Source organism: Pelodiscus sinensis, chromosome 11 (assembly GCF_049634645.1).
Source record: "Pelodiscus sinensis isolate JC-2024 chromosome 11, ASM4963464v1, whole genome shotgun sequence".
In the NCBI taxonomy this organism is placed as follows: domain Eukaryota; kingdom Metazoa; phylum Chordata; order Testudines; family Trionychidae; genus Pelodiscus; species Pelodiscus sinensis.
Window position 1 is genome coordinate 37,109,028 of NC_134721.1, and position 23,282 is coordinate 37,132,309.

Consider the following 23,282-nt stretch of genomic DNA (forward strand, 5'->3'; position numbering starts at 1 on the left):
CAATTGAAAAGAGCTCACAGCTCTTCCCCCTCTGGCCCGTTGCCTGGGAGCTGCCTGGGAGGTGTGAGCCCTTTCAACTGCTTCTGTTCAAAGGGCTTGCAACTGCCAAGCAGCTGCCAGACAACAGGTTAGCAGTGAGGGCCAGGAGCTGCGAGCCCTATTATGTGAAATCTAAGCCTCCACCCCAGACAACTCTGGGAGGAGGTTAGCTGCTGGCACCTTCCCCTCTGCTCCAGGTCCCTTCCATTGGCCAAAAGTCAGGGGGCAAGGACAGCAGGCCAAGGAAAGCGCCTAGTAGAGTATCTCCCAACCCTGCTCTTTCTGCCCTTCTGGGTTGGCCCATAGCAACTTCCAAAATTTGTGAAGTGGCCCCCCCTTCAAAAATTATTGGCCACCCCTGTTTTGGGGGCATTCTAGACCTTGGAATAGTACTGCTGTATCATATTGAACAGTGTGGAATATACCATACAATATGTGCCATCTTCACCATCAAACTACTCACCGCTTCTGAAAGACACTACAGGTTGAACTTCTCTGATCTGTGACTCTTTGGTCCAGCAACATCCATAGATACTGGTAGGACCATGGATGTTGCTGAATCCCAGAGTCAGAGTTTGCCAGCGGTCAGCAGTGGAGCTAGGCCTTCAAGCTGGCAGTCTGTTTGGCCAATAGCAGCAGAGTCTGGTGGCTGGAGAGGGGAGCCCAGTGGGGACGCTAGAGCCCCCATCCCTAAGAATCCAGAGGTCTGACCTTCCCTGGTTCAGCAATGCCCATTGTTCGGGACCCAGGAGTGCTGAAACAAGGAGGTCCAACCAGTAATATTAACCCTAGAATTCTGCTAGATATTTGTTTTTTAAACTGCTTCCAAAAGACTGACGTTCTAAGGGCCTGATTCTCCATTGGTCTTAAAGGAAACGACTTGTATTAATGTGCTAAGACAGCATGACTACATTCTAGCACCTTCTATATCGAGGTCATTCAGATCCCTCATATAATGGTATAAAGAATATTTTTGTTCCTTACTGCCACAATGATAGGAGTAAAGAAAGACCAGCAAAGTTTCCACCAAATGCAAGGTCTGTATCCCACCATCTCCTGGATGTTGTCATAAAATCTGTTCACACCTAGAAGACAGAAATAAAAAGAAAAAAAATTGTGACTGCCAGATGATGAAAACGTAACTGGACTGAGATAATAAAGTGTATGACCTTGCCACTATTCTGTCATCCTCCAAAAAGTTAAAATCTGCAGATCTGTGTTTTGTCCTCATCTGGGATAGCTAATGTTGCATTTCTTAAGAACATGAGAACATAAGAATGGACATACTGGGTTAGGCCAAAGGACCATGTAGCCCAAGTATTCTGTCTTCCAATGGTGGCCAATGCCAGGTGCCCCAGAGACAATGAACAACACAGGTAATCATCAAGTGATCCATCCTCTGTCACCCTTTCCCAGTGTCCAACAAACTGGGGTGAGGGACATTATTCCTGCCCATTCCGGCTAACAGTTTCTTTGTATGTTGGATTCATATGATGCATAGCTGCTTTCTATTCAAACATGATTTAGTTCTATTAAAGATCTCATCCAAAGACCATTACAAGCCACAGAAGATGTCCTACTGACTTCAGTGGGCTTTTGATCAGGCCCACTGATCAAATTAAAGTTACTAAATTGTTCCTGCTTTCCACAAATGACGATGGTTACCGTTCTGGCTTGGACAAGCATAGTGAGATATATAGTAGTCAGCAAAGTCCTTAACTAAAATTCACTCATGGACATGACTGTGTTTTGCATAAGCATGGAACTGGGGTCCCAACCCAATATTAAACTTGCTAGGACCCAGGGCAGAATATGGTATACGTTAGATTTTTACCTTGCTCATGCACAGGTAGCAATTTTTTTCAGCCAGGCTTTTAATCTTCAAAAGAGAAAAATTTGGCCCAATCTATTCTGCATCTCTATGCACCACCACAACAGTAAAGAAGCAACTAGAGCTAGACTGGAAGCAACTAGAGCTAGATTGGAAGAAAACATACCATAGCACCACGATATAGAGATACACTCAAAGAATACAAGAAATAACAGGCTCATTCCGCTTGCAGAGTAGTAGTCAAACAGCTTGAACACATAAATTCCACCCTATGAAATATAAGAAAAAATGACTAAAATTATCCCATTTCATCTGGTATTTGTTTGGAAACAGGTTAATATTTTTCAATTATATTTTGTAGTTATCTATTATTATTTAAAATTGTAGCTTATATAATTACTTTCTGAAAAGCTATATAATACTTAAGGTTGTATTGACTGCCTTTTTAAGAGGTCAGTAATTACCAAGTTCTAAAGTAACAGTAACCAATTAGTTTGCATATGTAAATTACAAACTCCTGATTGGCTCTACATTTAGTAATTTTTCTGTACTAATTTGCAACCAGTCAATTTATCATAATATTATTTTGTTTCATAGTGTTGTCATTTAAGGATTTCAAAGAGCTTTAGGAATATTGGATGCCCCAATATTACCCCAACTGGTGTAAATCAACATAGTTCTATTGACTTAAGTTAATTTTTGCTCCTTGAGCAAATCTTTATAGAATCATGATGGTTTTTGTCAATCTCCATTTTCAGCCCCTTGCAGTATATTTCTTTGTAAATATATTATCTTTAGAGCCACAGTAAAGGAGTTTTTCCATTTTTAACTTTATGAGCTTGATTGAATATACAAATACTGTAAGCGAGTGTTCAAAATCCCTTATATAAAATTTACCTGAGTAATATTGGACAGTCCTATCAGATAGGAAACAACGCACACAACAGCAATGAAGATTTCTCTTCGATTGCGTAATAATTTTGGAAATTCGTCCACCAAAGCTGTTATGAATCCTTCCACAGTACAGAACTGCAAGTAGATTTATAGGTTATATACAACACATTAAAATGGTGGCATTAGATTTAGCGCAATGTTTTTGAACATTCAATGCTGCCTTATAGCTGCTCCCATTAAAGCTAATGGAAAATTCAGTGGATGCAACATAGGTCAATGCTGAACACTTCTGAAAAACCACCTTTACTGGTTATTAAAATCTAAGCAACAAATTATCCTACAAATTAACAGATGCTTCATTACAATGAATGTTGTTTCTTTTGTGATGGAAGAAGAGGTGCATACAGCCTAAGCCCCACATCTGGCAAACAATTATGCTTGTTCCTGATTGGGATTTCATACAAGCAGAACATTAAGTATATGCATAAAAGCTTTCCAGACTATGCACCTTAATTGGAAGGTGAAAAGCTTAGGGTTGGCTCCTCATTTGGTACGTATCACCATAGCACCATTCAGGCAGTAGAATGATGCCAATCTACATCAGCTGACAGTCTGAACCCCCATGGAGAAACATAAGAAAAATGGCCAATAGAAAGTTATTTTCATGATGACTGAATGTATGCCAGTCTGTTGTATGCAAAATTATAGTCACAGTAAGAAGCGAAATCATGACTTAGCCAATATTTGCATTTCTTCTTAATGAAACATTTCATGCACCATAACTGATGGAATAGTTAGAAAAAAAGAAGAAAGCCTGACAGCCTATTGACATATCTTGTTTGTAATAATTTTAGACTCACTTCTTTGGCTATTACAGTAGCCTCGAGACAACCTCTTCGAAGAACATTTTTGACCCAATTAATTTCACAATAGTTCCCCAGAGTGAAGGTTGTGGTTTATTATTTTTCAACGAACTTTACGCTTGACAAAGGAAATAGTAAAAAGAATAACCTTTGGTTTAATTTTATTTCTTTTATTAAAATGCCTTGCTTTTGTTTGCATATGTACCATTAGTAACCAAATGTATAATATTATTTGCTAAGGTCCTTCACATGGCAGCTGTATCTATGAATCCCTGCATCTCTGTTGAACTTCAGAACTGTTTTATGCAGGGATCTTCACTCTCATGGTCAGTGGCAGGATCATGGTCTACAAAGGTATTTTGTAAATGAATGGAATGTAGAGAAACTGAAAATATTATCACCCTTTTGGCAATTAAAATATAAGCTACCCATTCCTTTTTCTGTGGTGTAAATATGTTCTTGCAGTTGTATGATGTTTTATAATTTTTTAAGCACTGTAAGTCCAAAAAAGATTTTCTCCAAAATATTATTCTTTCGCATCTTGTTTTCAGTTCGACAGTCTGGCAGAACCTTTGAGCTCTGTACTGACCGACTAGTCATTTCAATATTGAGGTTAACATGGATAAAGTCCTTCCTGGTGTAGGCCTAGCATCTCAGAGACTTGCTTCCTTTCCACACATTACCATGAGAACTGTGCTAGCCTCTCTCTCTTTTTTGTCCTTCAGGTGCCCAAGACAAAGTTTCACAGTAGTAGCCATCTGACTCTTGAATTGCATTTATAAGTTATACTTCAAACCTTGCAATTTAAGATGCAACATGGCCTCTTAGTCTACACCTTCTGCTAGTTGTAGATTCTGAAGGCTCCTTCCACTTGTTCCACTAAGCTAGACTTTTCTAGCTATCAGATTAGCTTTCAAGTCAGGTGCTGTGGGGAGTCATAGTGTATATGATTCCTTCATTAGGAAACGTTTGTTACAGCTAAACCTCTAAACTATGTTAAAATATTGCTACAGAGATGAACGCCTCAGAAATGTTTATAATCTAGGGATGTTAGAGTATAACCGATTAATGGATAAGCTGATGTTTATCAGTTAATTGCCTCAGTTACACTCAGTCAGCTCCCGGGGAAGTGGTTTCACTGTGGCAGGGTAGCAAAGCCACCTCCCCAGGAGCCAGGGAGGCAAGAGTTGACTGCTGCTCGTGAGCCCTCCCGAGAGGTTTCTCTGCAGGCTCTATAGCATGAAGCCTTTGCTGTGGGCTCTGTAGTATAAAGCTAAGCGGGCAACTGTGTAACTGCTGAGATTTTCAGTGGTTACATGTTTACCCTATTACACAATTTGTAACATCATGACTGGCTTCGTTTTTTCGAATGGCGAGTTTTCAGATCAATTTGAGATATCCAATGGTGTGAAGCAAGGATGTGTGCTGGCCCCAGTGCTAGTCAACCTCTTTTTTACATGTGTCCTCAGCCACACAGTCAGGGACTTGGACCATGGAGTCAGGCTTGATGAGTCACTTTTCGACCTTTGTCGTTTGAATGCTAGAACCAAGACACTTGAGAGGCTCATTCTTGAAGCCCTTTTTGCTGACAACTGTGCACTTATGGCACACAAGGAATCTGATCTCCAGCTGATCTCAAGTTTGCTGAAGCAACTCGCCTCCTTGCTTTGACCATCAGCCTAGGTACTGTTTCAGCCTGCTCCAGGATCTGCTGCTCTCCCCCTTCAATCTTTATTGAAGGAACAGAGTTAAAAACAGTGGACGAGTTTAAGTACCTCGGCAGTGTGATAGCCAATGACGGCTCCCTTGACAAAGAAATTAATGCCAGGATCTGCAAAGCCAATCAGGCATGAGGACGTCTGAGAGCACGAATGTTGAATCAGCACAATATTTGACAATCCACTAAACTGAAAGTATACAGGGCTGTAGTCTTGACCTGTTTGGATGTGAAGCATGGACCTTATACAGAAAACATGTGAAACTATTGGAGCACTTCCACACATGCAGCCTGAGGCCATTACTGCACATTCGATGGCAGGCACAAACTTGGAAGTCCTTGACAGAGCAGGAACCACAAGCATTGAAGCCATGATTCTGAAAGCCCAGCTTTGTTGGACAAGGCACATCATTTGAATGGAGGAGTCAAAAATTCCTAAGCAACTCCTCTATAGAGAATTCTCCCAGGGCAAAAGGAATCAAGGTAGGCCTCAGAAGAGGTATAAAGACTGTGTAAAGGCCAACGTTGGTCATGCTGGATTAAAGCTAAAGCAGCTAGAGCTGCATGCAGAAGACCGAACAGGCTGGAATGCTCTCGTACAACACATATATGACAACTTTGAAGAGCAGTGATGTATATGCCTGATTGATGCTCGTGAGAGGAGAAAAGCAACAGTAGCAGCCACACCAACAGAGCCACGACAATTCCTTTGCCCCCACTGTGAACGTCCATGCCATTCAAGGCTTGGACTCCTCAGCCACATATGAGTCCACAACCGATGAGCCTGTGCAAGCTCAAGACATCACGTCAGACACGACAGACTACCAACAACATCCCTATTATAATAAATAGAAATTTGTTAATAGGGATATTTGTTAACAGGAGGCCCAGTTTGCAGAGTACGCATCCTGCATACTGAACCTATTTTTGCTGCAGCCATTGACTCTGAGGTTTGGAAGTAGTAGTTCCTGTGGAAAGTGGCTCAGTACCATTTGCTGGCCCTCAGAATATTCCAAACCCTGAGGTCCCCTTACCTATATAAGGGTATGTCTACACTACAAAGTTAATTCGAACTAACAGACGTTAGTTCGAATTAACTTTGCTAGGCGCTACACATGCAAACCGCTCGTTCGAACTTAATTCGAACTAACAGTGCGCTTAATTCGAACTAGGTAAACCTCATTGCACAAGGACTAACGCCTAGTTCGAATTAAATAGTTCGAATTAAGGGCTGTGTAGCCACTTAATTTGAACAAGTGGGACGCTAGCCCTTCCCAGCTTGCCCTGGTGGCCACTCTGGGCACCACCAGGGAAACTCTTCTGCCCCCCTCCCGGCCCCGGAGCCCTTAAAGGGGCACGGGCTGGCTACGGTGCCCGTGCCAGGTGCAAGCCTGCCAGCACCCAGCCAGCAGACCCTGCACCTGGCACGGCTCGAGCCGGCCACCCGCTACCACGCAGCCCTCCCCCTCTTCCCGGGACCAGGCTGGCGGCTCCCGGGAGTCTGCCCAGGTCCGCTAGACCAGGCGGGTGCCCGCCTCTTGTGCAGACATCGTGGACCTCATCCACGACCTCTGCACTAGGCACAGGAAAGTGGCAGTCTAGGGCAGGAGAGCTGGAGCTGGAGAGCTGGAGCAGGTTGGCATGAAAATCAAGGTGGTCCAGTGAGACCCCTGACCCTGAGCCCTGAGCTTAGAATGGCCGTACTGGGTCAGACCAAAGGTCCATCTAGCCCAGTAGCCTGTCTGCCGACTGCGGCCAACACTAGGGACCCTGGAGGGGATAGACTGAAGACAATGACCAAGCCATTTGTCTCGTGCCATCCATCTCCAGCCTTCCACAAACAGAGGCCAGGGACACCATTCCTACCCCCTGGCTAATAGCACTCCATGGACCCAACCTCCATGACTTTATCTCACTTCTCTTTAAACTCTGTTATAGTTCTAGCCTTCACAGCCTCATACAGAAAGGAGTTCCACAGGTTGACTATGTGCTTTGTGAAGAAGAACTTTCTGTTGTTAGTTTGAAGCCTGCTACCCATTCATTTCATTTGGTGTCCTTTAGTCCTTCTATTATGGGAACTAATGAAGAACTTTTCTTTATGCACCCTCTCCACACCACTCATGCTTTTATAGACCTCTATCATATCCCCCTTCAGTCTCCTCTTTTCCAAGCTGAAAAGTCCCAGTCTCTTTAGCCTCTCTTCATATGGGACCTGTTCCAAACTCCTGATCATTTTAGTTGCCCTCCCCTCTCCCACCCTCTCTCTTCCCCTCTCCCACCTCCTTTTCCCAGTCTCCCCGAGTTTTGTTCAATAAAGAGAGTTTCTATTTTTAAACACACGTGTCCTTTATTTTGTACATCAGGAAGGGGGGCTAGGGAGGGGTAAATGGAAGGAGGTGAGGGAGGAATGGGGTACGAGCCCCCGATGGGGAGGACTGGACTGGCTCTGCGGGCTCCTCGGGGTAGAAACTCTCCTGAAGCCCCTCAATTGACCCCCCCCTCCAGATGGCAGCCTGCGGCAAGTGCAGCCGGGCTGATGGCCGAGTGCTGTGATGTGCCGAGTGTGGGCACTCCAAGCCAGGACTGCTTTGCAAGCGGGGAACCCCTGAGAACTATCTGTCTGGGGTGGGGTTCGGGTCCCTTTAAGCACAGCCCTCGGCTAGCCTGAGGCAGCAGCTCCACACTCTAATTCCTAACCTGATGCCCTGCCGGCACTGCTTCTGGCCAGCCTTAACCTCAGTTCAGGGTCCACTCAATGTGGACATGCTAGTTCGAATTCGCAAAATGCGAAGTCGAACTAGTTTTTAAGTCTAGATGCGCTAATTCGAATTAGCTTAGTTAGTAATTAAGTTAGTTCGAATTAGTGCTGTAGTGTAGACATACCCTCAGTGATTCTGTACTCAGTGATGGCTTACACTTTGAAATGCATAGGAAGAGCATATCGTGTCAGAACTGTGTGTCATTAGAAAGAAAAGGTGAATCACCAATAAAATATACTTACCTCTCTCGCTTTGTCTCTCTAATGTCCTGGCACGAACATGGCTACAACAACACTGTATACTGTGGGTCATGTCATACATACTGTAGAATAAAATTTGCTTTCTTAGTAAATATTTTTAAAAATAATCTACAGTAAGCAACATTACCTGGCTGTCAATTCCAAGCATAAGCAACATGGAGAAGAACAGAATTGCCCACAATGGAGAGACAGGTAACTGTGTTACAGCTTCTGGATAAGCTAAAAATGCCAGTCCAGGACCTGGTAAGAGAAGCAAGAGATGGGTTGTTAATGGTATGTCTTTATTTTAGCTTTGATATAATACATCAGAATGGGGAAGGTATTTGCATGCTCTGGTACTTCAGTTTTAGATTTGTTTGCCAATCTGTTCCAGGTGCAAGTTGGGCTAGGACAGCTATAACAGAGACAGAAAATAAACTTCATTATAGAGAAATAAGTGTTACTTCAAGTTCAAATGTTTTAATTTAGGATTTTGCATCTTTGGACTCCTTGGTGAACTATATCGGCTTTAGATCTACACTCAAAGGCTGTGTCCAGACTCAGGGTTTTTTTTCGGAAAAAGTAGCCTTTTTCCAAAAAAACTTCACCTGCGTCTAGACTGCAGCCGCGTTCTTTCGAAATTAAATCGAAAGAACGCGGCTCTTCTTTCGACGGCGGTAAACCTCATTTCATGAAGAAGAACGCCTTCTTTCGAAAGTGCTCTTTCGAAAGAAGGCGTTCTTGAATGTAAATAGGGCTTCTTCGAAAGAGAGCATCCAGACTCACTGGGTGCTTTCTTTCGAAAAAGCAGCTTGCTTTTTCGAAAGTTCCGTGTGCAGTCTAGACGCTCTCTTTCGAAAGAGGCTTGCAGTCTAGACATAGCCAAACAGTTGCTGATAGCTGTAACTACAGCCAGAGAAGTCCTTAGGAAATGTGCAGACAATTCCCCTCGGTGTGGACAGAATAGATAATAAGAATATCAAAAGTAGCTCTGCTGGAGATGGAGATTTACTTCCTTTTATTTAGAATACAACCACTTGCTATTTCATGGAATTATTTCTATTGCCATGTACATCACTCAAGAACTGTTTTCTAACAGTGGCTCAGGCCAGATGCTTCAGAGAGAATGAACAAAACAGGGCAATTCCAAATGATCCATCCCATTATTTAGTACCAGGTTCTGACACTTGGAGGTTTAGAAAGTCCTGCAGCATGAGGTTGTATTCCTGGCCATCTGGGCTACTATCAACTGATGGACATATCCTCCATGAATTTAACTGTTAAACGTCATTCACAACATCCCCAGAAACCAAGTTTCACAGGATGACTTTGCAGTCTTTGAAGAATTACTTCCTTTTGATAGCTTTAAACCTGTTGCCTATTAATTTTATCTGGTGATGACCAATTCTTGTGCTATATAAAGGGGTAAGTAGCACTTCCCTATCATTTTCTCCACATCATTCATGAGGGGTATTTTAATCAGCCTCTACCATGTCCCACTTAACTGTTTTTTTCCTAAGATGAACAGTCCCATCTTTTTAATCTCTTTTTTTTATATGGAAGCTGTTCCGTGCTCCTAATCACTTCTGTTGCCTTTTTCTGTACCTTTTCTAATTCTAATATATCTTTTTTGAGATGAAGCAACCAGAACTGCACACTGTAATCAAAGTGTGGATGTGTCATATAGTGGCATTAGGATATCTATTTTATTATCTATAAACTTTTCTAATGGTTCCTAATATTCTGTTTGCTTTTTTTTTATTGCTGCTGCACCTTAAGTTGCAGGGTGGGAGGTCTAGGTTGGATATTAAGAAAAACTATTTCACTAGGAGGGTGGTGAAGTACTGGAATGGGTTACCTAGGGAGGGGCTGGAATCTCCATCCCTAGAAGTTTTTAAGTCCCAGTGTGACAAAGCCCTGGCTGGGATGATTTAGTTAGGGTTGGTCCTGCTTTGGGCAGAGGCTGGACTTTATGACTTCCTGAGATCACTTCCAGCCCTATGATTCTCTGATTCTATAATTAAGTGACTGTATTCAGGAAACTATCCACAATAAGTGAAAAATCTCTTTCTTGAGTGGTAACAGCTAATTTAGATCCCACCATTTTGTATGTGTAGTTGTGATTATTATTTCCAATGTGCATTACTTTGCACTTTTCATCATTGAAATTCCTATGCCATTTTGTTGCCCAGTCACCTAGTTTAAAGAGATACTTCTGTAATGCTTCACATTCAGCTTTGGACTTAACCTCTCACAAGTAATTTTGTATCAACTGCAAACGTTGTCACTTCACCATTCACCCCTTTTGTCCAGAATACATAGAACAGTGCTGGTCCCAGTATGCTTGGTTTTTTTACCATGAATCACAAGGACTGAAAAATGAAGTGAAAAATTACTTTAATTAAAAAAGGAAAAAGCTTGCTTTTGTTATCTCAGCACATTGGGAACTACTGTTAGTAGGTTGATGGAGAAATTCACAACAGCTAAAATAATAATAGAAATAAAAAATGGGGTGCCTCTTCCTAAAGTGGATACCCTAGTTATTAACTGTAAATTTAATAAAACCTTATTCAGTTTTCACAGAAAATAAATTACATCTGTGATAACTGGCAGGAACATACTGTAGCTTTTGGAAAAGCAAAGTAGCATACAACATTAGACAACTGAATCGTCTGTTTCCATATCCACATTGCATACACATTGACGTTTGCTGGTCAACATTATGAAATATGATTGGAATGCATCCTACTAGGGATGTTAGTGTATAGTTGTGCAAATGATTAATTGAATATCCTGGGCTTATCGGTTAATCCTAAAGATGACACGCACTCCTTCCTTCTTGCTGACTCTGATACAGAGGCAGCAAGGGGGGTGGAGGTGAGAGCTGGTGAGAGCTGGAACACACAGAGCTGCCTGCCTTCTTACCCCTAAACTGCAGCTTTGATAAACCCAGCTCCCCTCATGGACTGGCTCCTGCCTCTGATAAAGAGGCAGCAGTGTGAATAGCAGGGGGCTCCCCAGAGGTGGGGCCAGGAGTGCACTGGCTGCCAGCCCCAACCCTGGGGACCTTTGAATAATCATGTAATCGGTAAGATTTGGTGTGGTTACATGGTTATTCAATTAAACAATATCTAACATCGCTATTTCCTACAAGACAAAAATGCCAGAAAGAGAAATGTGCGCTTGTTTTGCTGTGTTCCCAAGCCTCAAGGAAATACAGAGCAGAGGTTGCTAAGATCATGTCTAAAAATTCCTCTCTTAATTCATACTACTATTTGCAAAATGAAACTGGAACTTTTAGATAAAATATCGGCAATAAATATATTAAGATTCAAAGACCAAATATTTCAGGTTGCATTGTGCAGTTTATGGTGTATTAACAAACCCACATGTTTAAAAATAATATTTGAGATGGGCCCAACCCAATATAGCAGATCTGTATTGCTCCATAATTTTGGGTGGTGGGTTCTGAACTGGAATCTGCAGACAAATGTTAGGGTTGGCTTGTATCTCTGGACTAAACCAATAATCCCAGGTCCAAACACCATAATACACAATGTATGAAATCCACATATTGAGCCAAGCTCCTTTCTGATAATAATGATACCTTACACCTAACAAAAGGGAGCAAGTATTCTTCAGAGCTTAATCCAAATCAGTCCGATGATATATATAAATCAGGATATGAACCACATTTTTTTCCAGTGTTGCTTAGCAAAACAGAGTATGCTTCCAAAATCAAATCCCAACAGGAACATGGAACTGCCAAACTAGATTTGGCTACAGCACAGCATCTGTAGTGTAATTGTCAAAAGAAATATACACAATACAGGCAGTCCCCGACTTATGCGGATCCGACTTATGTCGGATCCGCAGTTACGAACACGGACTGCGGGACCTCGCGGTCCCGCCGCCCGTGTACTCCCAGCGAGAAAAGCTGCTCTGCGTCTGCCTGGTCTGCAGACCAGGAAGACGTGGAGCAAGGCCGCGGAGGGGCTCCGGCAGAGGAGCAGCCCAGGTGCGCCTGGGCTGCCCCAATGCCGGCTTCCCCCGAGGCTTTGCAAAGCCCCTCCGCTGCCAGAGCCCCTCCGCGGCTTTGCAAAGCCTCGGGGGAAGCCGGCAGGGGGGCAGCCCAGGCGCCCTGGGCTGCTCCGCTGCCCGAGCCCCTCCGCAGCTTTGCAAAGCCGCGGGAGAAGCCAGCAGCAGGGCAGACCAGACGCGCCGCGGCTGTCCCGCTGCCGGCGTCCTCAGAGGCTTTGCTCCCTGTCTCCCTGGTCTGCTGGTCTCCAGCAGACCAGGGAGACGGGGAGCAAAGCCTCGGAGGACCTGGGCGGCGAGACCGCAGTGCGTCTTGGTCCGCCGCCCGCGTCTTCCTGGTCTGCTGGGGGGGGGGGGCGCAGCTAGTACGCCCCCCCCCCAGCAGACTAGGCTTTTCTCCGGTCGCCTGTGGCGAGCAGCTGGGGCGCTGCTGGTTGGTCCCGCAGCGCTGCTCTGGTCGCTACTGGACCAACCCGGCAGCACCCCAGCTGCTCTGCCCCAGGCATCCCCAAGTCAGCTGCTGCTGAAACTGACCAGCGCTGACTACAGGAAGCCCGAGGCAGAGTTGCTCTGCCCCGGGCTTCCTGGAATCAGCTGCTGATCAGTTTCAGCAGCAGCTGACTCGGGGAGCTTGGGGTTCTTAAGTTGATTCTGTATGTAAGTCGGAACTGGCGGTCAGTTTCAGCAGCGGCTGAATCTGGACGCCAGTTCCGACTTACATACAGATTCAACTTAAGAACAAACCTACAATCCCTATCTTGTACATAACCTGGGGACTGCCTGTATTCCAAAAGCCACTTCCACAATATCATAAACTGCTCTTTCAATTCAAGTAGCCTATCTCCTGTCTGTGAAATCAAGGGAATGTCATTTGACTAAGGATGTTAAAATGCAGTTAATTGACTAGTTGACTAGTTGATGAAATTTCCATGACTGGTCGATAGGCACTGCCGCATTCCTCCTTTGAAATGTGCAAGAGCCCCAGCAGGAACTCCCAGTGGAGGGCAGGGGGGGTCTTGTGCATTTCAAAGCCATGGAGGCTGGGGTGGGTAGGGGACTCCATGCTAAGGGCTCCCCTATCCCTTTGAATCACACGGAGGCAGCAGTTTCAATGGGGCAGCAGCAGCACAGCTCCTCGCGAATCTGGGATCAACTGGGGACTCCCCAGCTAATCCTGGGTCCTGGGGAAATGCCATGGGGAGGCCAAGATCAGCTGGGAATCTCCTGCTGATCCCGGTATCCAGGGCTGCTCCTTTGAATCCCCGCAGAGGTGGTGTTTTAAAGGGGCAGCCTGCTGCACAGCTGTGCAGCTGCTGCCTTGGAGTTTCAAAGCTGTGCAGCATTGCCACTTTGAAGTACCCCTCCGCCCCCTTTGCTGCCTCTATTTCATAGGGGCAGTGGGGGGGGGGGGGAGGAGGGGGGGATGGAGAAGGGGGGGAATTGACTAGTTGACATTACTATTTGATAAGCAAATGCTTATTGGATAGTCGACTAGTCTTTAACATCCTTACATTTGACTGGTATTTTTTATTTCCATTTGCATATTGTTTTATACCAATGTTGCTGAGAAAAGTAGCAATACACCACTACACAGTCCAGCAAATCATGTGCTTGCTGATCTTATAGAAAGGCTCTTTACAAGAGCAGCTGCAGATAATAATGACAAAAACTCAAGTCCAAAAAGAGACATATAATAGTTTCATGACAGTGCATATCACTTTTTCAGAATAAAAAAGATATGAACTTCTGCAGATATGGAAGAAAAAATAATGACAAATAAAATCCAAAACTAATACTATGTATTAAGTCCCATCTGGACATTAGAGGCATTTACGTCAATATTAGAGACTGATACAGGTTTCTGAATGCGTTCACTTCTCTCTCAACTCTCTTTCCACTATCCCAATCATCATTGGGTAAAACAGTATTCTGGAAAAAAAAACCTATGATTAAGACACAATAACCACTCATAGACTTTAAGGTCAGAAGGGACCATTATGATCATCTAGTCTGACCCCCTGCACAATGCAGGCCACAGAATCTCACCCACCCACTGCTAGAATAATCCTCTCACCTATATCTCAGATATTGAAGTCCTTGAAATGATGGTTCAAAGACCCCAAGATTCAGAGAATCCCCCCGCAAATGACTCATGCCCCAGGCTACAGAGGAAGGCAAAAAACCACCAGGGCCTCTGCCAATCTACCCTGGAGGAAAATTCCTTCCCGACCCCAAATATGGTGATTAGCTAAACCCTGAGCATGTGGGCAAGACTCACCAACCAGATACCCAGAAAAAAGTTCTCTATAGCAACTCCTATCTTCCCACCATTGGCCTATTTACCACTGATAGTGAAAGGTCAATTAATTGCCAAGATCATGTTAGCTCATTAAACCATCCCCTTCATAAGCCCATCTAGCTTTATCTTGAAGCCAGATAGGTCTTTTGCCCCCACTACTTCCTTTGGAAGGCTGTTCCAGAACTTCACTCCTCTGATGGTTAGAAACCTTCACCTAATTTCGAGTCTAAACTTCCTAATAGCCAGTTTATATCCATTTGTTCTTGTGTCCACATTGGTATTGAGCTTAAATAATTCCTTTCCCTCCCTGGCATTTATCCCTCTACTATATTTAAAGAGAGCAATCATATCTCCCCTCAGCCTTCTTTTGGGTAAGGTAAACAAGTCAAGCTCCTGGAGTCTCCTTTCATAAGACAGGTTTTCCATTCCTCGGATCATCCTAGTGGCCCTAATTTGCACCTGTTCCAGTTTGAATTCATCCTTCTTAAACATGGGAGACCAGAACTGCACACAGTATTCCAAATGAGGTCTCACTAATGCCTTATATAACAGCACTAACACCTCCTTATCCCTACTGGAAATACCTCACCTAATGCATCCCAAGACCGTATTAGCCTTTTTCACAGCCATGTCACAATAGTCATCCTGTAATCAACCAGGACTCCGAGGTCCTTCTCCTCTTCCATCACTTCCAACTGATGTGTCCCCAGCTTATAATTAAAATTCTTGTTATTAATCCCTAAATGTATAACCTTACACTTCTCACTATTAAATTTCATCCTATTACTATGACTCCAATTTACAAGATCATCCAGATCTTTCTGTATGATATCCCGATCTTTTTCTGAATTGGCAATACCTCCCAACTTTGTGTCATCCACCAACTTTATTAGCATACTCCCACTTTTAGTGCTGAGGTCAGTAATAAAAAGATTAAATAATAATGGTCCCAGAACAGATCCCTGAGGAACTCCACTAGTAACCTCTCTGGAGCCTGACACTTCACCTTTCAGTATGACTCGCTGTAGTCTCCCCTTTAACCAGTTCCTTATCCAGCTCTCAATTTTCATATTGAGCCCCATCTTTTCCAATTTAACCAATAATTCCCTATGTGGTACTGTATCAAATGCCTTACTGAAATCGAGGTAGATTAAATCCACTGCATTTCCTTTATCTAAAAAAATCTGTTACTTTCTCAAAGAAGGAGATCAGGTTGGTTTGGCAAGATCTACCTTTTGTAAAACCATGTTGTAATTTGTCCCAATTGCCTATGTCTCAATGTCCCTAACTCCTTTCTCCTTCAAAATTTTTTCCAAGACTTTGCATACTACAGTGGCTCGTCTACACTGGCCCCTTTTCCGAAAGGGGCATGTTAATTTCACAGGTCGTAATAGGGAAATCCGCGGGGGATTTAAATATCCCCCGCGGCATTTAAATAAAGATGTCCGCCGCTTTTTTCCGGCTTTTAGAAAAGCCGGAAAAGAACGTCTACACTGGCCCCGATCCTCTGGAAAAAAAGCCCTTTTCCAGAGGATCTTATTCCTACTTCAAAGTAGGAAAGGGCTTTTTTTCCGGAGGATCGGGGCCAGTGTAGACGCTCTTTTCTGGCTTTTCTAAAAGCCGGAAAAAAGCGGCGGACATCTTTATTTAAATGCCGCGGGGGATATTTAAATCCCCCACGGATTTCCCTATTACGACCTGTGAAATTAACATGCCCCTTTCAGAAAAGGGGCCAGTGTAGACGTAGCCAAGGGTTGTACCGTTTGACTGGAGAATTGCTAATATAGTTCCTATCTTTAAGAAAGGGAAAAAAAGTGACCCAGGTAACTACAGGAATATTCGAAGTAGGAATAAGACCCTCCGGAAAAGGGCACTTTTTCCGGAGGATCGGGGCCAGTGTAGACGCTCTTTTCCGGCTTTTTTAAAAGCCGGAAAAAAGCGGCGGACATTTTTATTTAAATGCCACGGGGGATATTTAAATCCCCCGCGGATTTCCCTACGACGACTGGTGAAATTTACATGCCCCTTCCGGAAAAGGGGCCAGTGTAGACGTAGCCCTTGAGTTTAGAGATTCATTAAAAATTTTTGCTAATGGACTTGCAATTTCATGTGCCAGTTCCTTTAATATTCTTGGATGAAGATTATCTGGGCCCCCCAATTTACTCCAATTAAGATGTTCAAGTTTGGTTTCTACCTCGGATTTGGTAATATCTACCTCCATATCCTTATTCCCATTTGTTATGTTGCTGTTATCCCTAAGCTCTTCATTAGCCTCATTAAAGACTGAAACAAAGTATTTGTTTAGATATTGAGCCATGCCTAGATTATCCTTAACTTCCACTCCATCCTCAGTGATTAGCGGTCCCACTTCTCTCTCTCTTTTTTTTTTTTCCTATTTATATGGCTATAAAACCTTTTACTATTGGTTTTAATTCCCTTTGCAAGGTCCAACTCTACATGACTTTTAGCCTCTCTTACTTTGTCCCTACATGCTCGAACCTCAATAAGGTAGCTTTCTTTGCTGAGCCCTCCCATCTTCCACTCCTTATATGCTTTCTGCTTTCCCTCACAATCTCTTAGCATATTAACTGCAATTTACTTAAAATAAACTATGTTAAAAGTGTTTTTTTTAATTCAGGAAGGTCATTTAATATTTTCCCTATAACTGTACTGCTTTCATAGGGTGCATCTACACAGCAGGGGTTAACTCGAAATAAACTACGCAAATTGAGCTACGTCAATTGCGTAGCTTATTTAGAAATAGCTTATTTTGAAATTGGGAGTGGCTACACAGCACTTATTTCAAAATAGAGCACTCTTCCTCTGACTTCCTTTACTCCTCATATAATGAGGATCACAATAAGAAGTTCTCCAGCTTGACAGTATTTCGACATTATTTCAAAATAACTTTCTGCTGGGTAGACGCAAACTATGTTATTTTGAAATAATGCTAGTTATTGCGAAATAATGTTGCTATGTAGATGTACCCATACCTATTCTATAATTGTGGGTGAGTCTGACATTTTTCAAAGTTTTAAAAAAAATTTAAGAACCAAACTGTGAAGAGAGAATGACCCATGCTGAAAACATTCTGTGTTCTGTATTCATCTCATGTTGCACAGAAAAGCCCACTAGATCTTGCTCCGGCAAGAAGAAATATAGTAACAGATGCACATTATTTTTTAGCATGAAACAGCTACTGTATTTCAGCTATTTGCTTCAGCCTGGATTCATAAAGGAAATTTAAGTGTTGCAATACTCAGTGTCAGAATACCTAACTTTTAGATGTTTAATAAAGTTAGTTTAACAAGCAGAATGATTAATCAAAACAATCAAAGTTAGAATAATTAACCTATATAACAAAAAGGATTTAGTATAATTATTGACATATATGAATATTATAGAACAATGAAAAAATAATGGGTGAGCAGAAGTTAGAAGACACCATTGCTGCTAGTCTGCTGCTTTTGCTTCAGAAAAGCACGAGAGCACATTTTTGGTTTTAAGTTGTATGGATGTGTAAAAGGAAATTACTCACCTTGTGCAGTAACAACTGTTCTTTGAGATATGTGTCCCCATGGGTGCTCCACTGTTCGTGTCAAGCTCATCATGGTGCCACAGATCAGAGATTTTTCTAACAGTGTCTGGCCAGGTTGCACATGTGCGGTGGGAGGGGTGCATGCTGTTTGGACCTTGAAGCTCATAAGAACATAAGAATGGCCGTACTGGGTCAGACCAAAGGTCCATCTAGCCCAGTATCCTGTCTACCAACAGTGGCCAGCACCAGGTACCCCAGAGAGGGTTGACCGAAGACAATGATCAAGCGATTTGTCTCCTGCCATCCCTCTCCAGCCTCTGACAAACAGAGGCCAAGGACACCATTTTATCCCCTGGCTAATAGCCTTTTATGGACCTAACCTCCATGAATTTATCCAGCTTCTCTTTAAACTCTGTTAGGGTATGTCTACACTACCCCGCTAGTTCGAACTAGCGGGGTAATGTATGCATACCGCACTTGCTAATGAAGCCCGGGATTTGAATTTCCAGGGCTTCATTAGCATAAGCGGGGAGCCGCCGTTTTTAAATCCCCGCTGCTTCGAACCCCGTGCAGCGCGGCTACACGGGGCTCGAACTAGGTAGTTCGGACTAGGTTCCTATTCCGAACTACCGTTACTCCTCGTGAAACGGTATGCATACATTACCCTCCTAGTTCGAACTAGGAGGGTAGTGTAGACATACCCTTATAGTCCTAGCCTTCACTGCCTCCTCTGGCAAGGAGTTCCATAGGTTGACAACACGCTGTTTGAAGAAGAACTTCCTTTTATTAGTTTTAAACCTGCTACCCATTAATTTCATTTGGTGTCCTCTAGTTCTTCTATTATGGGAACTAATAAATAACTTTTCTTTATCAGCCCTCTCCACACCACTCATGATTTTATAGACCTCTATCATATCCCCCCTCAGTCTCCTCTTTTCTAAACTGTAAAGTCCCAGTCTCTTTAGCCTCTCCTCATATGGGACCCGTTCCAAACCCCTAATCATTTTAGTTGCCCTTTTCTGAACCCTTTCCAAGGCCAAAATATCTTTTTTGAGGTGAGGAGACCACATCTGTACACAGTATTCAAGATGTGGGCGTACCATATTTTTATAAAGGGGCAGTAAGATGTTCTGGGTCTTATTTTCTATCCCTTTCCTAATAATTCCTAGCAACCTATTTGCCTTTTTGACCGCCGCTGCACACTGTGTGGAAGTTTTCAGAGAATTGTCCACGATAACTCCAAGATCTCTTTCCTGATTTGTCGTAGCCAAATTAGCCCCCATCATACTGTACGTATAGTTGGGGTTATTTTTCCCGATGTGCATTACTTTACACTTATCCACATTAAATTTAATTTGCCATTTTGTTGCCCAATCACTCAGTTTGGTGAGATCTTCTTGGAGTCCCTCACAGTCTGCTTCTGTCTTGACTATCCTAAACAGTTTGGTATCATCTGCAAACTTTACTACGTCACTGCTTACCCCTTTCTCCAGATCATTTATGAATAAGTTGAAAAGGATTGGTCCCAGGACTGACCCTTGGGGTACACCACTAGTTACCCCTCTCCAATCTGAAAATTTACCATTTATAAATGAGCTTGTGCGCACAGCCTACCTGCCCTTAGTTTCTTCGTTTACAGCCTGTCTACTATAGTTGATCTGAAGAAGCAGTGAGGATGGGTGGATCATGGAGTACCCATGGGGATACACATCTCAAAGAAACATCATTACTGAACAAGGTGAGTAACTTCCTTTCTTCTTTGAGTGATGTCCCTGTGGGTGCTCCACTGTTGCTGACTACACAGCAGTACCCCAAAAATGGTAGGAGGGCTTTGGATTAATTTATGTGAGCTGTGGAAAGCACTGCACTGGCATCATTGGAATTCGTGGTCAGCTTCATAGAAATTGCATAATGTCTCATGAAGGTATGCTTAGATGATCAAGTGGCAGCACAGCAACTGTCCTTAAAAGGTTGCTACAGCTCATGTTGAATGAGTTCTAGGAAGCTTAGGGAGATGTCTGCCTTGTAGGGAGTAGCACTGGGTAATACAAGATCAGTTTGGAGGTGCACTGAGGAGAGATGCATCTGATGAAGTGGGTCATTGCCTAGGAAAGCTCATGCTCCAATAAATCTGTTAGTCTATAACATGTCACAGGACTTCTCATTGGTTTTGAGAGGAGAGAAGCATTTCTCGAAACAAATAACTTGTGTGACCTGCGAAACGGTTGTATGCAGTCTATATAAAAGTACAAAGCTCTCCGTATGTCTAGGGTACGTCTAGACTACATGCCTCTGGCGACAGAGGCATGTAGATTAGGGTACCGGACATAGTAAAATGAAACGGCGATTTAAATAATCGCCGCTTCATTTAAATTTACATGGCTGCTGTGCTGAGCCGACAAACAGCTGATCAGCTGTTTGTCGGCTCAGCGCGATAGTCTGGACGCTCCCCTGCCGACATCAAAGATATTTGTCGACCACCCAGGTAAACCTCATCCCAGGAGGCATACCTGGGTGGTCGACAAATACCTTTGATGTCGGCAGGGGAGCGTCCAGACTATCGCGCTGAGCCGACAAACAGCTGATCAGCTGTTTGTCGGCTCAGCGCGGCAGCCATGTAAATTTAAATGAAGCGGCGATTATTTAAATCGCCGCTTCATTTTACTATGTCTGGTAGCCTAATCTACATGCCTCTGGCGACAGAGGCATGTAGTCTAGACGTACCCTAAGGTATGTAGAATGGCTTGTTTGTGGGAGGTGGGAGGCTTTGGATAAAAGGTTCATAGGATGATGGGCTCCTTAATATGGAAATCTGAACAGACTTTTGGCAGGAAGGAAGGGTGAGGCTGAAGAATCACTTTGTCCTTATGATACATGGTATAAGGCAGGGTGGCTGTGAGAATAATCTCACTAATGCTTTGTGCAGATGTGATTACTACCAAAAATACCATTTTCATCACCTGTAGAGCTAGGGGGCATTTGGCAAGAGGCTCAAATGGTAATCTAGTTAAAGCACTGAGCACCAGCTCCAAATCCCACATAGGGGCTATAGGTCTATGTGGGGGGCAAGGGTTGTGGTTAGCCAGCCCCTCGAGGAACCTCTTGGAAATGAGGTGTACAAAAACCGAAGCCCCATCAATCAGTAGATGGAGTGTTGATAGTGCTGCTAGGCGAACTCTTAGAGGCCTTGTTTTAGGTGTACGATATAGTCAAGGATTAAGTGAAGAGGAGGATCAGATGGATACATATCAATGCTTGTACACTAAGATGCGAAGTACTTCCACTTATGAAGGTAGGTATTGTGAGTGGTCTGTCTTCTACTCTGGAGAAGAATGGCTTTCACTTGCTGGGAACACCTTTCTTCCATTCCTGCGAATCAGATAGAAAACAGGCTATCAGATCTAGGGTTTCTGGGTGGGGATGGAGAAAGGTGACTCTGTTCTGCAATAGGAGGTCTGGGCAAGTTGGAAGAGGGAAGGAAGGTTGAAGAGACATTTGAGAGAGATAGAGAAGCCAGGTCTGTCTAGGCCAACCTGGCGTTATGAGGTTGACCCAGGCCCCATCCAACTTGATCTTCCTGAGGACCCAGGCAATAAGTGGGATGGGTGGGAAGGCATAGTGGAAATGAGCATCCATAGAATCAGGAAGACATCACCCAATAATCTGGAACCTATGCCCACTCTAGAGCAATGAAGGGCACATTTGGTATTCCTGTATTTTGCAAAGAGATCTACTGTCAAGAATCCCCAACAGCAGAAGATTTCTTGCAAGACTTGCATATAGATCTCCCATTTGTGGTCTATTTTGAAGTAACGGCTGAGGGCATCACCTATAATATTCTTGATGCCTGGGAGATATGGCACCATGATGTTGACGACATTCCAGATACACCAGTTCCAGAGGCATACAGCTTTAGCACAAAGGGAGCGAGAATGGACACCCACCGATGGTTGATGTAAAACATAGTGGTTGTATTGTCCATGAGGATGCATACTGTAGAACCCTGCATGTGCTGAAGAAACTGCCTGCAAGCATTGTGCACAGCCCTGAGCTCCAGCAGGTAGATGTGTAGATGTGTGAGGACCGCTTGCCTTGGGCAAAATGGTGGTATAAGTATGCCCCCCCAACTGAGGAGAGATGTGTTGGTAGTAATCTGGCTCGACTTTTGGGCTTGGTGGAAAGGGACACCCGCAAGAAGGTTGACAGGACAGATTCACCATTGCAATGAAGTGAGAATCCTTGGAGGTATGGAAATTCACGTATGAATGTGGTATTTGGAAGAAATGTACACTGCAGTGAGCCAGTGTTGGAGGCAATGAAAGTGAAGTTGAGCGTGTTGGACCACATACGTTGTGGTGGACCACATACATTATGGTAGTGACATGATCCATTAGACAGATGCTGGTAAATACTGATACCGTAGGGCTTGACACCATGGTGGAAAGCAGCTTTCTTATTGTCTCAAATCACTGGTGCGGAGGTAAGCATGTGCTGTCAGGGAGTCCAGATGGACTCTTATCAACTCTAGAGATTGGTTAGGATGTAGGGTGGACTTCTAGTGGTTTATAATGAACCTGAGGGAATTGAACAACCTCTGAGCAAATAGCACCATGCTCTCTGTGGCTTGTTTGGAAGGACTGCAAATGAGACAATCATCCAAGTAAGGAAAAATTATGGTGCCTGCATGACATAGGAATGTAGCAACTACAGCCAGCATCTTGGAGAAGACTCTGGGATTGGAGGAGAGCCCAAAAGACAGATATTGGAAATGGTCCGAGGCAACCGTAAACCAAAGGAAACATCTGAGTGCAGGGTGAATTGTTATGTGGAATTAGGTGCCTTGGAGGTCGAAGGCAGCAAACCAGTCTTCCTTGTCCAGTGCCAGGATAATTGATGTGAGTGTAATCATCTTGAACACTTTGTTGAACTTTGTTGAACTGCTGAAGATCAAGGATTGGTCTCCACGCGCCTGTTCTCTTCTCTGTGAGGAAGTAATTTGGATAAAATCCCTTGCTCTGATATCTTTCGGGCACCTAATCTATGGCTCCTATGTGGAGAAGTTCTA

General features: G+C 43.6%; 1 protein-coding gene across 3 annotated transcripts in view; it reads right to left on the reverse strand.

Annotated features, from left to right (window-relative positions):
* Positions 1-23,282, reverse strand: part of SLC6A1 (solute carrier family 6 member 1) — a 210,974-nt gene that overhangs the window by 16,837 nt on the left and 170,855 nt on the right. For all 3 annotated transcript variants that reach the window (XM_075939325.1, XM_075939324.1, XM_075939323.1), the window contains 4 exons: positions 8,491-8,603; positions 2,768-2,899; positions 2,037-2,139; positions 1,024-1,124 (listed from right to left, as the gene is read on the reverse strand). In XM_075939325.1, coding sequence (XP_075795440.1) covers positions 1,024-1,124; positions 2,037-2,139; positions 2,768-2,899; positions 8,491-8,603 — 449 coding nt within the window. The remainder of the gene's footprint in view (positions 1-1,023; positions 1,125-2,036; positions 2,140-2,767; positions 2,900-8,490; positions 8,604-23,282) is intronic.